Source organism: Syzygium oleosum, unplaced genomic scaffold, assembly GCF_021117445.2.
Source record: "Syzygium oleosum isolate NSW1041296 unplaced genomic scaffold, Sole_v2.1 Sole_v2.31, whole genome shotgun sequence".
NCBI classification, from domain to species: Eukaryota; Viridiplantae; Streptophyta; class Magnoliopsida; order Myrtales; family Myrtaceae; genus Syzygium; species Syzygium oleosum.
In genome coordinates, this window is record NW_026607515.1 from 3,087,220 (window position 1) to 3,106,447 (window position 19,228).

A 19,228-nucleotide genomic window follows, 5' to 3' on the forward strand; every position below is an offset into this window, starting at 1 on the left:
GTATTGCTTGTAAAACAAGCAAACAAGAAACCGTTTAAATGGTGATAGATAAAAAAAAAAAAGAGTTTTCTATCACCAGATGAGGAAAATCATTGAAATAAATCAAGATAATTAGCAATTCACAAGGAAAAAGATACTGCTCATGAAAATGTTTCAGTAAATTTCTTAGAAAATAAAACACAGAATCTGGAAAGCTGGGATATGATGATTTTGCGTCCAAATTTGTTGAGGTCTCTGAATGACTTACGTCTCAAGCAACAGAACCAGGTGAAAGCCTCTGGTCTTGTGACTTGCCATTCATTAACGTATTCAATGGAGAAACAAAAAAGTTTTTAAGCCAGATGACTTTTGTATGTCTAGAAGTTCAACGGCAGACAAAGCATAAACTTCATGTCCTAGCTGTTGCTCAACGAGGACATACAACACCCCTTCTATTTGGAGATGCAAATGTGAAGTCTCTGCCCATTTTTGAAGAGAGAGAGAGAGAGAGAGAGAGAGAGAGAGAGAGAGAGAGAGAGAGAGAGAGCTAAAGTTTGATACTCGAAGCTGTTGAAGTACTTGTAAGTGGTCTGTCTTGCTTTAATTTGGCTCTGAATAAGGAGGCAGGGTTCCCCATGGAGATGAAAAAGCTGAGTGAACCAGAGGATCCATTGCCTCTGCAATCACCATTATCTGCAGTTGTTGCAGTAGCTATCAATGGGAAGAGAAAGAGTAAGTACGTAGTCAGGTGGGCACTGGAGAATTTTGTTCCTGAGGGAAAGCTGGTGTTCAAGTTGATACATGTACGCGCAGTTCTCTCATCTGTCCCTACTCCAAGTTGACGCTTTTATAGACCAATCTGATATTTTGTGAAAAATATTTATGGGTATAAACTGCTTCCTTAATCATAGTTTTGTTTCTGAATTCATGGATAAGAACAGCTTATATATACAAAAATTTAGAACATAAGAAATTAAAACTTTCAAGTATCATTCTGGAAAATCCATGTTATGTTGTCATGTCGTTAATGAAATAAAATGTAAGAGGCATTGTGAACAAAATGTTGCATAATATTCTATTCTTCGTCTTCTTCATCATCACGATCGTCCTGATTTCAGTGGGAGTCATGATTCCAATAACGGAAGTGAGAGAAGATGTAGCTGCTGCTTACAGGGAGGAAGTAGATTGGCAGACAAGTGAATTGCTCCATCGTCACAAGATAATGTGTGTCAGGAAAAAGGGGTGCCTTTTGGTTCAATTTATCTCCATGTTGTACATTCCTTTCCTGGATTCTCTAGCTTATTCTCTTTACAGCGTTTCATAAGGTAAAGAAGTGCTTACATTTGACTCGGACTTGCGTACAGGTGCTGGTGGATGTAGTTGTGCCTGAATCAGATGATGTGGCAAGTGCACTAGGACGAGAGGTTAATAAGAGCAATATCACCAAACTAGTCATCAGAGCTTCTACTCCCGGAATTTCTCAAGGTACTTCCTCTCCATGTAATTATTGGCTAAGTAGCACCGACACCTACATGCGACACACTACGGCAAGACACGACACGTCAACACGTCATTTCTCAAAAAATAGAGAATTTCAACACGTTGGAACACGTTGTATATTAAATATATATTTTTATATAGGGTTAATACCACAAAAAACTCCAAACTGGTACACCTGTGATAAATTTACCCAAAACTAATTTTTTGATCACCACCTGTGATAAATTTACCCTCTGTTTCCGTTAAATTTTATCGTCAAATTGCTGAGGTGGTTGACATGTGGCAGTTGACGAGTGTACTAGTTTGGGGTTTTATCCTCCGTTTGTCATATGTGTACTAGTATGTGATTTTTTGTGGTATTAATACAATTTAAAGGAAATTAACGTAGAGTAAATTTGTCGCAAATGTACCAGTTCGGGGTTTTTGGTGGTCAAAAAATTAGTTTAGGGTAAATTTGTTACATGTATACCAGTTTGAGATTTTTCGTGGTTAAAAAATTAGTTTATGGTAAATTTGTTACAATTGTACTAGTTTGAGGTTTTTCGTGGTATTAACCCATTTATATATACACGATAAATTATTATTTTTATGATTTTCAATCAAATTAATTTGATTCAAATCCATAAATAAATAATTAATAAAAAAAGCCTAGAATGAATTTACATTTTGACCCATAATTTATTGAAAATGTTTAAAATTGACCCAGTGCGTGTCGGAATGGCGAGTCAGGATGCTAGACTCGTGTGTCGTTGGCATGTACGGATCGTTGACCACGTGTCGGATGTCTGACACCTGTCGATCATGTGTCGGTCGCATGTCGGAGCATGCCGGACACGCTTCGACATCGACACAGAGGCCCCCGGAGAGTCTCCGTGCTTCCTAGATTATTGGTACAGTGTAGACATGAAGAAAATACTGCTTTCTTAATTCGGGATTATTTTTGCTGACTTCTTTTTGATATGGAGGAAATGTTATCTTTTGAGAAGATGGAAAAGCTATTATGTACATTGTGTCACAAATGTTAGGTTGTTGACATGTAGACAATTTTTTTTTTTGTCCGTCTTACTTTAACTCTCAACTCATTTTCAGACTTTTGCTTTATCTCTTGCAAGGCGTGAGAGTCGAAATACACGTCTAAAATTACGCGTCCCCACTCCTAACCCGCCCTGAGAAGGTGGGGATTCAAACTCTCCATCTCCCCTTCCCAAGTAGAAAGGGTAGCCATTGGGGCAAACTCCAGTGATTGACAAACTTGCTTTCATGGCTCTCTTTTCTTAGAAAATTTGATTGCTGAATTTGAACTTAGGAGTTTATAACAAGGTTTGACATCAAGGATAACACGACTCATAAAGTCCTTCACCCCCAACTCAAATATAACTAGCTTCATTTTGGTTTGAACCTCCATCATACATCTGCACTTTTTTCTGGAAGCATACTATTCTGATTATAGCAAGTGGGTTCTGTTTTGCTAGGCCTAACAATTGTCTTATCAATATACCTTGCTGTTTTATATTTGCTTCTCTGGCACGTCTTTAAGACGAATTATGGGTAGTCATGCAATGCAACTTCACATGGATATAATAGTTATGAAACGATAAAGCAAGATAAGAAAAAATAAAAGAAAAAAGAAAATTCTTAGAGAATGGAGCATTCCAGCCGTTAAGGTATTGCTTTCCCATTGGTATCTTCAATACTTACTTAATAAGGATGCTGATTTCAGGAAAACCGATACTCTATCATCAACAATCTCGGCACGCATTCCAAGCTTTTGCACGGTATATGCAATCTCAAAAGGGAAATTGTCATCTATCCAGCCATCAGATATGGACACTAAGGGAAACTCTAAAGATGACAACAGTGACACAAGCTCTACCAGCAGTTCATCCGGTTCTGGCTCACGGAGAGGTTAAATTTTTTTGTTACCTAAAGATGCCTCTGTTTGTGCTAAAGATCACTGACATGAGGATGTAGACAATAGGTGGATCATATTGAAAATGGAGATAAATTATGCCAATAGGCACTCTTGAAATTCAAAGCGGCTATGCAAGTCTACAAATTTAATGTCATCGATATCTTCCAAGTAATTTTCTCTCTCTAGGGATGTCTGATAACTCAATCATTTTCCAGTACATTGCTCTTACTTTAATATGCATGAATTTCTCTCTCCATGTGGGTGAGGGTGAGATGAAGAGAAACTGAAAAAGTACACGGCATTAAATTTCCTAAGGATAAAGTGAATGTTGGCAGAGACTGGCACATTACATCTCCTAATATTAGTATGAGAGTTACTTGGTCCTATTGCTTCATTATCTCACCTCTGATATCCTTTCCTACCGCACTATGCGTGCAGGCTCTCAGGCTCTTTCAGGTATAAGTCAAATGTTTGCAAGACCGAGCTCTGTCGACACGACCCACTTAAGGTGTCAGTCACTAGATAGTGAGGAAAGGAATGAGACCATTACTACACACTTTAGCAGCTCTAGTATTGGGAATATAGTAGGCCGTCAGTCTAGTATACAGAGCTTGACGGCAGACACCGAGTCCAGGAAATTCAATCAAGGATCCATCTCTGATGCATTATCAGGATACTCTACAAGTGAAAGTCAGGTAACTTACACCCTTCTCTGGAATTCTTGTCTTGTTGCATTTGAGGAGTATTTTTCCTGTAAAAGATGGTAAAGGTCGTATTTGGTAGAATTATGTTTGTTCTATCATCACGTGGCAATTTGTGATAGGGGGAAGAAGACTTATATAGTGCTAGTTCAAAATTATTATCTGTAAGTAAGAATTAGTTCTCCTGGTGATTAGATTTCTCTTTTGATACCAACTCCGTAAGCTTCACTTCAATTTCTGTGCAACAGTAGCATGAAATGTACTATGAGTGGGTGAAGTTGCTCCACGACTCTCTAACTCGAAGGAAATACTATGCTATGTGCAGGCAAATCTAAACTTTGAGCTGGAAAAGTTGAGAATCGAACTCAGTCATGTCCGTGGAATGTATGAAATCGCCCAGAGTGAAAAGGTTGATGCCTCTCAGACGGTAAGCTCAACTTCAATGAACACCACCCACCATTTTTAGTCATGATGAAGAGTATCCTGAAAAGTGACGAGTTCCTGTCATAGCCAAAGGATATCGGCCTGATCCTTACTGTCATTCTCTGTGCTGTGATCCTAATTTAGTTACAAAATATGGCGTCTGCTGTTATTCGTTTTTATTTTCTGTTACTATTTTATTGCTTTAATCAGCTTAACAATCTCAAGGAATGGAAATTGGAAGAAGAGAGAAAGTTAAAAGAGGGCAAGGTTCGCGAGGAGATGGCCAAAGAGTTAGCAAGGCAGGAGAAGGAGAAGTACGAAGCTGCGAAGAAAGAGCTTGAATTGATGAGGGGTTTTACCGAAAGAGAAGCCTTAAGAAGGAAAGCGGCAGAGACAAAAGCCGAGTGGGATGCAAGAGAGAGGGAAAAGATCGGTAATGCTCTAGTGGATCAAATGCTGCAGTACCAAACATTCACATGGGAAGAGATTGTTTCTGCCACATCGTCATTCTCTAAAAGACTAAGGATGGGAATGGGAGCATATGGAACAGTCTACAAGTGCAGTTTGCATCACACAAATGTTGCTATCTATGTTCTTCACTCGAACAATAGTCCAAACTAAGCAATTTGATCAGGAGGTACTAAAATTCTTTCCCAAACTTCTTATCTGAAAAGAAAATAAGAGATGCGGACTTAGAGTTGTTTTTGTTTCTTTCACTTGGTCTATTACTCTTTGTTGAAAAGTACACGCGGAAAAAGATCTCTGGACTTCGGATTGAGTGAATATAAATGTGTGGCTTCTTGCCCTTGGATATGTCAGTCCTGTATGTTAATTCATTGAGACAACGTTTCAAGATTAATTCTCAGCCAGATATGTATGTTTATCTCCATTAATTAATGCAGACCTTCTATATGTGTCCGATTGATCTGTCTCTGGTCTTACCATCTAATCCATCAAAACTTCCGATAACAAGGTTGTCTTTTCAATTTTCCTTGCTTGCCTGTGGAATGATGGGCCTACATGTTTGACACCTTCGACTGGATGATATTTGCCTCTTTGATCTTGTTTCGCAGCTTGAGATATTAAGCAAAATTGGTCATCCACATTTGCTCCTCTTAATCGATGCATGTCCTGATCATGGTTGCCTTATCTACGAGTACATGGAAAATGGAAGTCTAGAGGACAGGCTGCTCCGGAAGAACAGCACGCCTCCCATCCCATGGTTCGACAGGTTTCGCATTGCCTGGGAAGTGGCCAGCGCTCTTGTTTTCCTTCACAATGTGAAGCCTAAACCAATCATCCACCGCGATCTCAAGCCAGCGAAAGTATTGCTGGATAATAACCTAGTGAGCAAGATTGGTGATGTTGGACTCTCGACTAGGCTTCACGCTGATCCATCTTTATCAACCATTTTCAAGAACACAGGGCCCGTCGGAACACCATGTTACATAGACCCTGAGTATCAAAGGACAGGATCGGTTTCTCCTAAATCTGACGTGTATGCTTTTGGGATAGTCATTCTGCAGCTTCTGACTTCAAAGCCGGCAATTGCACTCACTCATATGGTGGAAAGAGCAATTAGTGAAGGATCTCTAATGGAGGTCCTAGATGCAGATGCCGGGGATTGGCCACTCGAAGAGACAGAGAAACTGGCTTCATTAGCGATAAGCTGTGCCGAACTTCGGAGAAAGGACCGGCCTAACTTGAGAGATCAAGTTCTTCCTGTCCTAGAGAAACTGAAAGAAGTTGTTGACCGCCAGGGGTGAGCAAGATGGACCGCTCAAACCGGGACCGGACCGGACCGACTGGTTTGGTCCGGTTCTCGAGAATATCGGTCCGGTTCCCGGTTTCTAAAAGTGGAACCGGTTTCCGAGCGGTCTAGTTCGCGGTTCTAGGGTGGGAACCGGACCGGACCGATAAATATATATTTCTAATTTTTTCATATATATATATGAAAAATATTTAATATTGATCCCATTGGAACCGATTGTTCAATTTTTCCGTATATTATATATTTTTTCAATTTTTTTTATGGCCTTAAGGGATCAAATCAGAACTACAAAGGAAAAAATGGAACAATCGGTTCCCGGTTCACAAATAATATTTAATATTGGTCCCATTGGAACCGGACTGGACTGGACCAATGGTTCGATTCGGTCCACAGTCCCAAGACTAGCCGGTCCGGTCTCCGGTTTTAGAAACTAGGAACCGGTCCTCCTGATCCGGTGGTTGGACTGGACCAAAGCGGGAACCATACACCCCTACTGACCGCGTCAAAGACGAAACAAACTGGGTTAAACTTGCGCCTCCTAGCCATTTCATTTGCCCAATCAGCCAGGTACTGATACTCCTATTTTATTCATTTAATGTAAGCATGTTTCCTAAAATCTCCTTTAAGAGTTGAAAATGCTCTCTCTTATTTGCCTTCTCATTCTCTTCCCTTTCTTCAGGATGTGATGAATGACCCTTACGTCGCTGCGGATGGATACACTTATGACCGCTCAGCGATCGAGAAGTGGCTTAAAGGCAACGACAAATCCCCAATGACGAACTTGCCGCTTCCGAATAAGCATCTCATTCCAGACTACACTCTTCTCTCCACAATTAAGGAGTGGAGATCCCTAAACTATTGAGATGTACATCTTCACTCGATGTGCACATGGATGCTCTTTCCAAAACGAACTCATAAGTTGTGGGAGTGTCCATAATTCCAATTGCTGCACTACTTATTTGTCTTGGTTTCGGTCTGTTTCTTTCTTTCCTTGTCATTTCATTTGCATCCCCTACAATTTCAACTCTCGCGAAGCCGAGAGGTCTACGCATAACGTATAGAATCATAAAGACCAGAAAACTCATGCCTTTAGCGCACTCAAAAAGCGAGAAGAAGAAGAATGACGTCGAATGATTGACTGCAAGAGAACATCGCAAGGTCCAACAATTCAAGAGATGGCAAACTCAGCACATTGTAGGATGAATTAAACACATGATTAAATTTGGTCAAACCACCTCAAATTATTGCCTTTACTCATTGTAATACATTAACTCGCTAAGCATTTAAAAAAAAATGTCCTGCTGAAAACACAAGTCTCTGTAATATAAATGCTTGGTGATTAGTTCTGTTAGTGGCATATTTAATAAGATAATAGAGCTTTCTCCTCCCAACCACCGAAAATTTGCCTTCTAGTTGAAGCAAATAGAAAAAGGCTGAAAAAGCCAATAACAAAAGGAAATAAATATCAATATCAGAGTCACCCGAATTGCGGTGGCACGAGGGAACCGAGACCAGAACAGTCAATCATTCATGCATCACTGCACATGCCTTTGGGATCTGTCTTCCTTAATTCTGCTCGCATTGCGTTGCATTGCATAAGATAATCTCTCTCCATCCCGAGCCAAACTCATCTTTCATTCATGCCCTGTTAGACACGTTCCCTAAAATCTAGTGTTCCGCCACCCCACCCAAACCTCAGCTCTTTCTTCTTCTTCTTCTTCTTCTTCTTGTCTTGCTTACATAGCCTCTGTAAATCTTGCTACAGCATTATAACTACAAATTCAACTCTCTCGCCCAGTTTTCCATCCCTGCTTTAGCAAGGTCTGCTTTCTTCAGAGTGGAACACCCGCCCACGAATCTTGAAACTCTTTACTGACCATCAGTCAGATCAAAAGCTGCATCTTTGCACACTTCTTCTGTCATGAGAAACACCCACATGCTCAAACTCATTTTTGGACTAGCTACAGCTGCGGCTGCATTAGCTCTGTTCCTCTTCTTTTACTTCTACCGAAATGTATCAAGAACAGATGGTCAAGGAGCAGACTTGGAGAAATCAAACAGACCGTACGAAGATCAGACGGAGGTGGAGGACCTGATGACGTTCCGAGGAGGCGAGGATCTCACGATTGGTGAAATCTTGGATGCTCCAGGAGAAGTCATAGGGAAGTCCAGTTATGGGACACTGTACCGGGCTGTGTTTCATCAGAGCAACTCACTGAAATTGCTGAGGTTCTTGAGACCGGTTTGTGTCATAAGAAGTGAAGAATCTGCCGAGGTGATTGAGACTTTGGGAAGTGTTAGGCACCCAAATTTGGTTCCTTTACTGGGGTCTTATTCTGGGCCAAGAGGAGAGAAATTGCTGGTTTATCCATTTTATAGGAAGTGGAATCTGGCAGAGTTCATCCGAGGTATTCCACTATCTTCATTTCTTATTAGTGATTCTTGATTCTTTATTTGCGCTTCGTTCAGTATTTCTGTTTTTTACGGAATTCGGGAAGATGACAAAGGGCCAGATTCAAGAGTTTCTGAGTTATACCTATGTCTCTTCTGATCGAAACGGAGATTTTTGGTGGGGACGAAAATGGCAGTGATCTAATAATTTCCCCCTCAATTGGCTTTTGCCAGCCATCGCAATGTTTTTAGTTTACCGTGTACTTTTGAGAAAGTGATAAATTTTCCAACTAGATTGATGCCTTCCTCTCCTCAGCATTAAAACCAAAATTTCGTACATTTTTCAGAATAATTGATTCTGTGAACTGAGTTATTTTCTATTTCCATGCTTTCTTGTCAGTGTTCTTTTTCAGTCACAAAAGAATTGAACACAGCATGCTGTTTTATTTTGGTCCTCGGACCTGCTTTGGTTGGATTAATCAACCTTATTGATTTATAGTGTAGTATCAAGAGATCATGATCTTACTAAACACAGAATTGTCCTAATGGGCAGATGGAAACAAAAATTCTCACAGATGGGCCACCATCTACAAGATCTCAATGGGCATAGCCGAAGGATTGGATCATCTTCACACGGGACTAATGAAGCCTATAATCCACGGGAATCTAAAATTGAAGAACATTTTCTTGGACCACAATCACCAGCCGTCCCTCTCGGATTTCGGCTTGCATTTGCTGTTTAACCCAGTGGCTGGTCAAGAAATGCTCGAAGCATCGGCAGCTGAGGGCTACAAAGCTCCTGAGCTCATCAAAATGAAAGAAGCAAGTGCAGATTCCGATATATACAGTCTTGGCGTGATCTTGCTCGAAATGCTTACTGGGAAGGGACCAATCAATGGCAAAGCATCTTCTGATGAGGAGACTTATCTACCAAACTACATCAGAAGTGCAGTACTTGGTCGTAGAGTCTCAGAGTTATATCATCCTGATATTCTTTTGAGCAATGGAGGTGGTAGTGATGATGTTTCAGCTTCAGAACAGCGCGTGCTCAAGTTGTTTCAACTTGCAATGACTTGTTGTTCTCCATCTCCTTCCCTCAGACCAACCGCAAAGCAAGTCCGATGGAAGCTTGAGGAAATCGAGAAATGAGGACTGGATTAGAGTTCATCAGACAGAGATTGAATCTGCTAAGTAATAGAAGTATAGGTCTAGGTATACTCTGACGGTTAAATTAATAGCTGAGACTGTGTCATTTGGTGAGGCCCTGTGACAGTGACAATGAGAGTGACAGTGACACTATGATGTTTCCATATCAATGGAGTTTCTTTTACTAGCAAAACCTTTGAACGTTTCAGCTACCCAACAAACAATAGCAGATGCAGTGACATTGACTTCCAGGACGGTTTTGTTTGTGGGCATTACTAATTCCCTGAAGAAACAGGTGGATGCGTCAGCCATTCAAAAGGATTGGAGAATTGTTGATTTGGGTTTTGTCCCGTTTCAAGATTCTTGATTGTTACCACAATTATCAGCTACAACAAATTGTGGATTCTGGTGGTCCCATCTTGATTGTGGAGGCTACTAAATCCTGAATTTGGAGCTATGTCATTGGGATTGATAATTGATATGGGTGTCCAGATCTTTTGTTCATTTCTTGAGTAAAGAATGTCAGGTACCAATGGAAGCTGAAGTGCTCACTGGGTATCACATTTTTTATTTTTGCTTTAAAGATAATCCCCGTTCGTAGTGATTAAAGAATATCTGGCACCAATGAAATGTAAAGTGCTCACTCAACGTTGGCATATTTTAGTATCCTGGTTCCATTATTGGTGATTAAATTTCATTCTTAAGCCATTAAGAAAGGTTTATGTCAGGGCATGCACGCGTTAGTTGAGATAATGGATTTGTCCTCTTCGATAAAGCTATATCAATCCAGCGAAATGATATTGGATTTTGTGAATCTGAAGAGGTATCGATACTAGAGAATTCACTAACAAATGAAATGAATTGAATCCTCTCTCATTCTCTCTCATGTACGCACAAACATCATTCCTTGTTCTTACAATTCGAGTTCTTTAGCTGTCATGGGTTGGTGGTGGGTGGTAATCACCCCTTGGTTGTTGGTGGTGGATCAATTGAGAGAATATATGTGGAGTCGAGGGAAAAGAATTATCCAAAATGTCATTATAACCCCATCTGCAGACAAAGAAATGTCACTTTTTCGATAATGGCACTCTCTTTTCCACTTTTATTTCTCTGACCAAAAAGGAAAAGAAGAATATGTATAAAAGAAAAAATCTTCCAAACGATGGACCTCCCTGGACCAGCGGAGAGTGACTCTTTAGAGACGGGCCAGGACATGCGGCACCCATTATTGAAAAAGAGGACCAGCACTAAGGTAATGTTCCACGCTTTAGCAAAATTGGCCCTGGAGCTTTTTGCTGCTTTGGGACCTCCTCTGCTTTTTTGGTTGTTCACCTTTCAAGGCATGGTTTAGTCGGCAGTTGCTTTTGAATTTTGAGCTATCCCTCTCTATAGCTCGTGGTTCATTCGTTCACTTGACCAAATATTTAGAGAAAACCAGTGATTTGAATGGCGAGATTGATAGATGAAGCGCCATTTAGGAGCATTGTGTCTTCTGGTACAAGTGGTTTTCCACCCAGTACTCAGTAGCACAGGGGCACCGCCAATTTCACCAGGGCAAAGAATCCCATGTTATCAGTGTCCGTCATTTCTCTGTGTCTCACCTTTAAAGAGAAGATATCAATTGATGGAAGGACATTTAGACAAGCACTCGCCATTGGACAGTAAAAGCTAAGCAGTTTAGTACAGGAGAATTGAGCTGGTGTTTACACTAAGCTCGACAAATAAATCTTATCAAAGTAAACTGAAACATGATGTGTCCATATCATCTTATTGACTGTGGTGAAGTTGCTCGTTTATAGACAAGAAATAAAGAAATACTGAAGACATCCATCGAAGTCTAATAGGTCTTTCCTAAGGGAAATTTGACTAAGAACAAACTGCCCCTCCAATAACGCAATGATTTCTCTTACATTTGTGCCACCATCTAATTTTCTTTAGATGGCTTGGAAATTTCTCAACCCCATCTCTTGGAGATCACTTTTTCTCTGAATCAGTTGTGCTCTTTAACGAGGTGAACATGAAGTTCCCAGAGAACATTGCCTCTTTGTCTGCCAGAAAATGATATAAATTAAGCTCTGTACTCGGGCGATCAAATGAAATCATATTTAGCACCAGCTATTCTAGATAGTCAAGTCAAAGTGGGAAAAAATCGTCATGCACATAACAGCAAAGAGCATGAAAAAGGTTTAGCATATAGCAGCTTCTGCTTCTGCTTCTGCATGTCAAGACATACTCCCACAGATATGTGACCTAGGGGACTTGAAGGTTTTCGAAAGATCAAAGGAGCTGAACACTAACTTTCACGAGGACAGCTTGTTGGAAGTCCTGTTTTTACTATCATACTCCCACAGATATGTAACCTAGAGGACTTGAAGGTTTTTGAAAGATCAAAGGAGTCGAACACTAACTTTCACGAGGACAGCTTGTTGGAAGTCCTGTTTTTACTATCAACAACAATACAAGGGAAGACGGGAACAACCCATGCATGCACAAAAGAAAAACAAAAATGTAAACATACCTGTCAAGGAGAGGCAATAGGATTCCCGACAAGCATACCTAGCCATTGCCTACAGAATACCCAAAGTCAGATACAAGTTGTGGCAAGGACTTCATTGCAGGGAAGATATCTTAAAAGATCTGACAAATATTTCGAAGGCTGGAATATCATCCATTACAGAAGATATTGCGTTGCCAATTAGAGACAAACTGTATCAACTCACGATTGCCATATTAAGCCCATTCAAGTTGGTGAAAACGAAATATATATCTACTTTTTGGAGAAAAGGGGCACTACTAATGAGCAGTGCAGTTTTCTTCGCTTCTAAAATTATCTTTTAACATGTGGAAAGCACTTTAAAGTACATGCCTGAACAGCACCTAGCACTGCAGTATCGTTTGGCGTTGGCGAGCCATCGTCAGAGAAAACATTCCTGCAGATCAAATATAATATTAAGAAGAGCAATAGAGAATTCAAAATCAGTTACATCTCTCTTACATGAAATAGGGAATCTAACCCTGATCCTAACTGTCAAAATGTCTGTCCAGGTTTGCCATGAACATCAATGAAATATTTGTGTAGATCTCTTTAGTCGAGACTTGAGAATGTACATTTTTCATGTGACGTTTCGCAAACATGTCCCATGACAACACCTCATAAGCTCTTGTTGGATAAGAAAGATGCACTACCTCCAAATTACGTTTGTCATCTCGTCGCGTTTAGCCTCTGGAAGCATGGCAGAATCATAAGCAACAATATTTCCATAAAATATTTTCTCCAGGTCCTTCATCCACCTGGTCAACAATAAGTTAACCTGCCAAGGATAAAAGGATTATGAAAACCCCTTCGCAAGACAGGTAGCACGTGCACTTCATTGATATCTCGAGAAATATCTAGTCACGGTACATAGTCTGCTTCAATTATAAGAATAGAAAAACAAAAGGCCAACAAGCCTTAGGCGACTAAAGGAGACCTAGTCACATACCCCAGCTTTAGATACTCGCAACTCCACATCATGATTGTAAATCTCATACAAGTATTGCCCAAATTCAACACCTTCTTTTCCTTCTTCTTTCAATCGACGTAAGCAAAGCCACATATGGAGTACGAGCAAAGAGAACGTAGTCTTAAAGGTCTGCTCCAAATTAAACACTGCATGGACAGCAGTCACCCTCAGACCACTTTACGCAATAATTGTTCAGTATAAAAAATTGAGTCATTAATAAAGTCTTACTTACATTCACGATGTTTTGCTCAAGCAGATTATCTGCCTTTGGATGCCACACACATATAGAATGCCTTCGTACTAAAGTCTGTCGCTCCTATGATTCTATCAAGCCATTAACAATTGACAGCTCTGGTCTAGAGGAATCACTATCTACTTAACAAATTAGGCGACTGTAGCTTCAAAAGAAAAAGCAAGTTCCGTGGTCAAAGCATCAGTTGCAACTTAAAAGGTGTTACTTTTCAAGAGCTTGAATGGACATTCAATTCCTCGCTAATTCATCATCGAAGTGAAAGGTCAGGAGAGGAGATTCGCAAGAGATGGCTGTGTCTTTTTTATTCTTGGTTTCTTCACATGCAGGAGCGGCTAGTAGAACTACATTGCAATCTCCGCATCCTGCTTTTAAGAGTTCTTTCACTTAACAACAAGGATTCGCCCAATCTTAGGTTATTAAGTCATGGTCCCAACAATATATAAGGTACTAACTCCACCATTCGCGACATTGGATTGCTTGAAAAGTGGAATGAAGAATCCTTATTCTGAAAATTGAATCTTAAACTTCAATATTAATCAACAGTTTCATGAACTACACTTTTTACCTAGCTAGCAAAGTAAAGATAGAGCTACCTTCATAAATGGCAGGCTTGTTGACTTGATGAAGGATTCGCCGGTACACAACATTTGCACCTCTGATAGATCTGCTTTGTTTGCTGTAAAAGAGCATCAGTTTGAGGATCACGTGGCGGATGCCTTCAACCTTTGGTTCTTCAATTCTTAATGGGGAATCTGGGGCCAAAGCCAGTGAACATGGCTTGGACCAAAACATTCTCTCCAGGCTTACCTGAAGGAACAATCCCGGTCAATTTCCATGACAAGGTACTGCAAGGGTGGATGCTATAACATGACACTGGAGAGTAGCAGGCAAGAATAAAGATTTTGATGAATTTCTTTCGGACAATCGCTACGCTTATTGGTACCAATATACCTACAACCATAATGAATTCAAAGCAGGAAAAAGCAGCATCGACGGAGCTCTTCAACACCTTGCCGGTATCTAAAACGCAATGACACCCCTCATTCGTATACAAGCTAGATGTGCTTTGGTACATACCGCTGGCCTGCCAGAGAAGTCATTCCCGGCATAATCAGGCGCAATGGGTGCTGAAGCTGCAGCCTTGGCATAGCTCCGATGAGAGAACACGGAAAGTTGATCTCCGACCTCCACATTCCTTATTGGCCTGACCCTTGATAGATGGCTAAGTGCTCTGCTCCATCTTGGAAACATCCTGACTCGCCTAATACAAAACAAACCGAATGTCGAGTGAATTACAGGAGCACGGACGCAACATAAAAAGTTTCTGGGGGCAAACCTAACCTAAAATCAAAACGCAAAATGCAATCTTTAAATCCTAACGAATTGTTCCACATAAGCTAACGATTGGACCGAAATCTAAGTCCAGTGAAGTCTTCAAAGAGCCAAAGCGGCGCGAATGTTTACCGCTACACAAACTGAACAGTGATCAGGAGTTGGGGTTAAAGGAGAAGAGCGTAGAAGAGAATGAGCAGACCGTTTCTTGATCCCGCGATGTTTTTCTGACACTGGTAGAAATCCTAAAACCCTAGACAAGGAGAGCGCGCACAGAGAGAGAGAGAGAGAGAGAGAGACAGGGCCACGTGGAGTCAGTTGGGGCCGTGAAGAACAAAATTCAGTTAGTTTTGTTTCGACCAATAGAAAATTGACATCATCTTCCGGGCCGCGGCCTAAACGCACGAACGCGAATGTTCCTCCGTGCCGCGCCACCGAATGACCGACCACCGAGACCTCGCCTCTGTTCCGCTTCTTCTTCCTGCCTCTTCTTCGTAAGTATCGCTAACCGTTGGTTTCCCTGTCGAATTCGAGACGCTGCCGATTGTCGAGCATCCTTGAGGCAGCTGATGAGCCGCAACAACCTCCCGATCGAGGTCTCTCCGTGGCCGTCGTGACCTTTTGGATCTGAGGCCGCAGCGGCCATGGCAACCTCAACCTCGGGTCTCCATTGATGTCCAAAGAGAGAGCGAGACAGAGGAATGGGCTTGTACGTACCTGGAGGAGGGGCTGCGCGTCGGGTCGGTGGTGAGCGGCAAGTCGGCGGCGTCTCAACAGACGACCGGTGGCATTGGTGACTGCGGCGGCGGCGGCGGCTTTCCCGGATTGGGTTTGAGGAGGGTGTTTTTCAGGCAAGAGAGGGTATTTTGGTCATTACAGCGGGTCGAAGATGCAAAAAGTTGCAATTTTGGAATTAGGGGAGCGTAAGTGATAAAGAGTCAAAATGTGGGAAAGGTAATTGGGAAATGTAAAACCGATTTTTGAACATATAATGTGATTTCATGAAGTAAATAGGCTATCATGAGTCATTTAGGTGCACTTCCAATGAAACTCAAAACTTCGTATATTTATGTTGTTTGGGTTTGTGATGCATGGGGTGAATTTGTTGCGGCACACACCGTGGATGAAAATATCAAGGAAGTTTTGGGAAAAAAGAAATTGATATTGAATTAATAAGTGACCTCTAGGGACTCTGTTGTGAATTGATGCGGAAAAACTAATACAGAACACAGGGATTTACGTGGTTCGATCACAAGGTGATCTACGTCCACGGGCGAGGCAAGACAAGATTCTACTATAATCAAAGAGAGTACAGTTTTCAGAAGTCGAAACAACGACAAAAGCTCACGGCTCACGAAACTCTCCGAAAACAAAATTCTCTCCGTACATCAATGAGAAAATCTAGCCGCGGTATAAATAGTGCTCCCCAAAAAAGTTGGGCCTATCGGCCCAACCCTCCGCGTCGCGAACCAAATCTCAATTTTTTCTCCACTTTCGCGTCGCACAAAAATATGTCGGGTCGGGTGATAAACCGGACCGAGTACATAAAATTCAAGACATATTTAACAAATCTCCACCTTGGCTTGAATTTCCCAAAATAAAACAATCAAGAAGCCGAACACATTCTCTCGGCATCCCTAAGCCTACGTGAGCTAACTCGGTGTAGGAAACAAGGGCTGCAACGAAAGAACATATCCACTTCAAAAACAAATGTAGAATTGTCATTTACCTCACCACCAAAGCCCCACAAGGGGCAAACTCAACCAAGCATGCCAATCAAGTTCAAGCAATGCTTAAACTTGTTGGCGGGGACTGGCTTGGTCAACATATCAGCAGGATTGTCAGCTGTACCAATTTTCTTTACCGTCATATTTCTCTCAGCAACTGCCTCTCGAATAAAGTGATACCTGACATCGATGTGCTTAGTCCTCTCATGATATGCTTGATTTCTAATTAAGTATATAGCACTCTGATTGTCACAAAAGACAACCGAATTGTCTTCCTGCTAGAGCCCAAGTTCGTGAACAAGATTCCTTAACCAAATACCTTCTTTCACTGCTTCTGCTGCTGCCATATACTCTGCCTCTGTAGTAGACAAAGCAACTGTCGACTGTAAGGTTGACCTCCAACTAATAGCCGAACTAAATAGTGTGAAAAGATAACCAGTTAAAGATCTCCTCTTATCGAGATCACCTGCATAATCGGAATCCACAAATCCCACGATTGAGGTACCGTTGGAACTGTTTCTATCAAACACTAGGCCCAACTCTACGGAGCCTCTAAGATACCTAAGTATCCATTTCACTGCCTGCCAATGGACCTTTCTAGGATGCGCCATATATCTACTAACCACACTAACTGCCTGCGCAATGTCTGGACGAGTGCATATCATAGCATACATAATGCTACCAACTGCACTGGAGTATGGGACACGAGACATCGCAGCCTCCTCGACCTCTGATTGAGGTGAATGTAGAGCTGAGAGTCTAAAATGGGATGCCAACGGTGTACTCACGGGCTTAGCGTTTTGCATGCCAAACCTCTCAAGTACCTTCTCAATATAACTCATCTGCGAGAGATATAACTTCCCTCCTTTCCTGTCCCTCTGAATCTCCATTCATAAGATCTTCTTGGCAGGACCCAGATCTTTCATCTCGAACTCCTCACTGAGCCGTTTCTTCAAGATCAACACATCTGACATGTTCTTTGCAGCAATGAGCATGTCATCCACGTATAAGAGAAGATAGACAAAGGATCCATCTGAACCCTTCCTGAAGTAGACACAACTATCATAGTTGCTCCTATAATAACCGCTCCCTATCATAAAGCTGTCGAATCTCTTATACCACTTTGTCTTGGTGACTGCTTGGACCATACAAGGATTTCTTCAATTTACAAACATGATCTTCCTTGCCTTCTACATAATAGCCCAATTTGGGCCATATAAATAGTTTCCTCAAGCTCGCCATGCAGAAAAGCAGTCTTCACGTCAAGTTGCTCAAGCTCTAAGTCAAATTGAGCAACTATAGCCAACAACACACGAATGGAAGTGTGTTTTACCACAGGGGAGAACACTTCATCATAATCAATTCTCTCCTTTTGATTGTAGCCTTTAGCTACGAGCCGAGCCTTGCATCTAGCATTTTCAACACCTGGAATTCCTTCCTTTTTCTTGAAAACTCATTTACACCCGATGGCTCTTTTTCCATTAGGCAACTGTACCAAGTCCCAAGTCTGGTTCTTGTGAAGTGATTCAAGTTCCTCAACCATAGCAATAGCCCATTTCTCTGATTCTGTGCAAGTAACAGCTTCCGTATAGGTAGAAGGTTCCTGAATACCCATATCTTCTGCTGTCGTAAGAGCATAAGCCACCAGATCAGAGAACCCATATTTCTGAGGAGGCCGGGTCTGCCTCCTTTCTCTGCCAGTAGCAATAGAGTATGGCTGCTCCACCTCATCTATAGCTTTCTTATTTGAACTTGAATCAACAGGAACATTTTGCTCGTTCAAAACATTCTGAGAGGTCTTTTTTGGAAGCTCCACCTGAACCTCCACCTCATTCATATCACTCTCATGTTTTCCTGCAAACTCATCAACAACTTTCCTTTGATCAAGCATATGCATTTCATTAAATGTAACATCCCTACTAATAATGAACTTAGGTGAGTTAGGTTCCTGGCACCATAAACGATAACCTTTCACCCCATCAGCATACCCAACAAAAATACATTTCTTTGCTCTAGGTTCTAACTTACCATCCTTAACATGATAATAAACAGGGCATCCAAAAACCTTTAGATTGGAATAATCACAAGGCTTACCTGACCACATCTCAAAAGGAGTTTTGCATTCTATTGCTGTTGAAGGAGAACAATTAACCAGATAACAAGCCGTGTTAACAGCTTCAGCCCAAAAATCCTTTTCCATGCCAGCATTAGAGAGCATGCATCTTGCTCTCTCCAATAGAGTTCTGTTCATATGTTCGCCACTCTATTCTGGCGTGGAGTGTGCCTAAGCGTACGGTGTCGAACAATACACTGCATCCGCACGGAATTCATTAAAATCGCCACCACATAACTCAAGACCGTTATCGGTCCTAAGACGTTTGATCTTCTTCCCTATCTGATTCTCAACAAGGGCTTTCCACTTCTTGAAGGTTTCAAACACATCACTTTTTCTTTTCAGAAAGTAAACCCAAACCTTCCTGGAATAATCGTCAATGAACGTCACAAAGTAAAGAGCACCACCCTTAGATGGAACCTGTGCTGGTCCCCATAAATCGGAATGGATATAGTCGAGTGTGCTCTTTGTCGAATG

General features: G+C 41.4%; 3 protein-coding genes across 7 annotated transcripts; 2 read left to right on the forward strand and 1 right to left on the reverse strand.

The window, feature by feature from the left end:
- The first annotated feature begins 596 nt into the window (after positions 1-596).
- LOC115683123 (U-box domain-containing protein 35) lies at positions 597-7,148 on the forward strand. The gene is given in 10 exon segments (XM_056304142.1): positions 597-816; positions 1,098-1,231; positions 1,344-1,464; positions 3,830-4,086; positions 4,418-4,519; positions 4,726-5,129; positions 5,131-5,152; positions 5,589-6,264; positions 6,780-6,853; positions 6,966-7,148. Coding segments are annotated over 10 exon segments (2,175 nt in total). The 5' UTR covers positions 597-614.
- Positions 7,149-7,750: 602 nt separating this feature from the next.
- Positions 7,751-10,489, forward strand: LOC115683221 (putative kinase-like protein TMKL1). The gene is made up of 2 exons (XM_030607684.2): positions 7,751-8,694; positions 9,231-10,489. The coding sequence occupies exons 1-2, from the start codon at positions 8,208-8,210 to the stop codon at positions 9,824-9,826; spliced, it is 1,083 nt and encodes a 360-aa protein (XP_030463544.1). The 5' UTR covers positions 7,751-8,207; the 3' UTR covers positions 9,827-10,489.
- Positions 10,490-11,560: 1,071 nt separating this feature from the next.
- LOC115683222 (uncharacterized) lies at positions 11,561-15,807 on the reverse strand. Of its 5 annotated transcripts, XM_056304329.1 has the most exons (9): positions 15,629-15,807; positions 15,114-15,538; positions 14,657-14,840; positions 14,173-14,386; positions 13,306-13,472; positions 13,010-13,134; positions 12,690-12,753; positions 12,342-12,390; positions 11,561-11,871 (listed from the first exon to the last, which is right to left on the reverse strand). In XM_056304329.1, the coding sequence occupies exons 3-9, from the start codon at positions 14,828-14,830 to the stop codon at positions 11,798-11,800; spliced, it is 867 nt and encodes a 288-aa protein (XP_056160304.1). In that variant the 5' UTR covers positions 14,831-14,840; positions 15,114-15,538; positions 15,629-15,807; the 3' UTR covers positions 11,561-11,797. The 5 variants fall into 5 exon arrangements, with proteins under 5 accessions (XP_056160304.1, XP_030463545.1, XP_056160303.1 ...); XM_030607685.2 differs by lacking the exon at positions 15,114-15,538 and having other exon boundaries at positions 15,629-15,806; XM_056304328.1 differs by lacking the exon at positions 15,629-15,807 and having other exon boundaries at positions 15,114-15,606.
- Between the last annotated feature and the right edge of the window lie 3,421 nt (positions 15,808-19,228).

Excerpts from the sequence above, each read along its gene's own strand:
- LOC115683222 (XM_056304329.1), bottom strand. The coding sequence starts at position 14,830 with ATGTTTCCAAGATGGAGCAGAGCACTTAGCCATCTATCAAGGGTCAGG. Across the intron at positions 13,473-14,172 it reads CAAGCCTGCCATTTATGAAG|TGTTTAATTTGGAGCAGACC; the intron begins GTAGCTCTATCT and ends CTGTCCATGCAG. Across the intron at positions 11,872-12,341 it reads CTATTGCCTCTCCTTGACAG|ACAAAGAGGCAATGTTCTCT; the intron begins GTATGTTTACAT and ends ATTTTCTGGCAG.
- LOC115683221 (XM_030607684.2), top strand. The coding sequence starts at position 8,208 with ATGAGAAACACCCACATGCTCAAACTCATTTTTGGACTAGCTACAGCT. Across the intron at positions 8,695-9,230 it reads TCTGGCAGAGTTCATCCGAG|ATGGAAACAAAAATTCTCAC; the intron begins GTATTCCACTAT and ends CCTAATGGGCAG.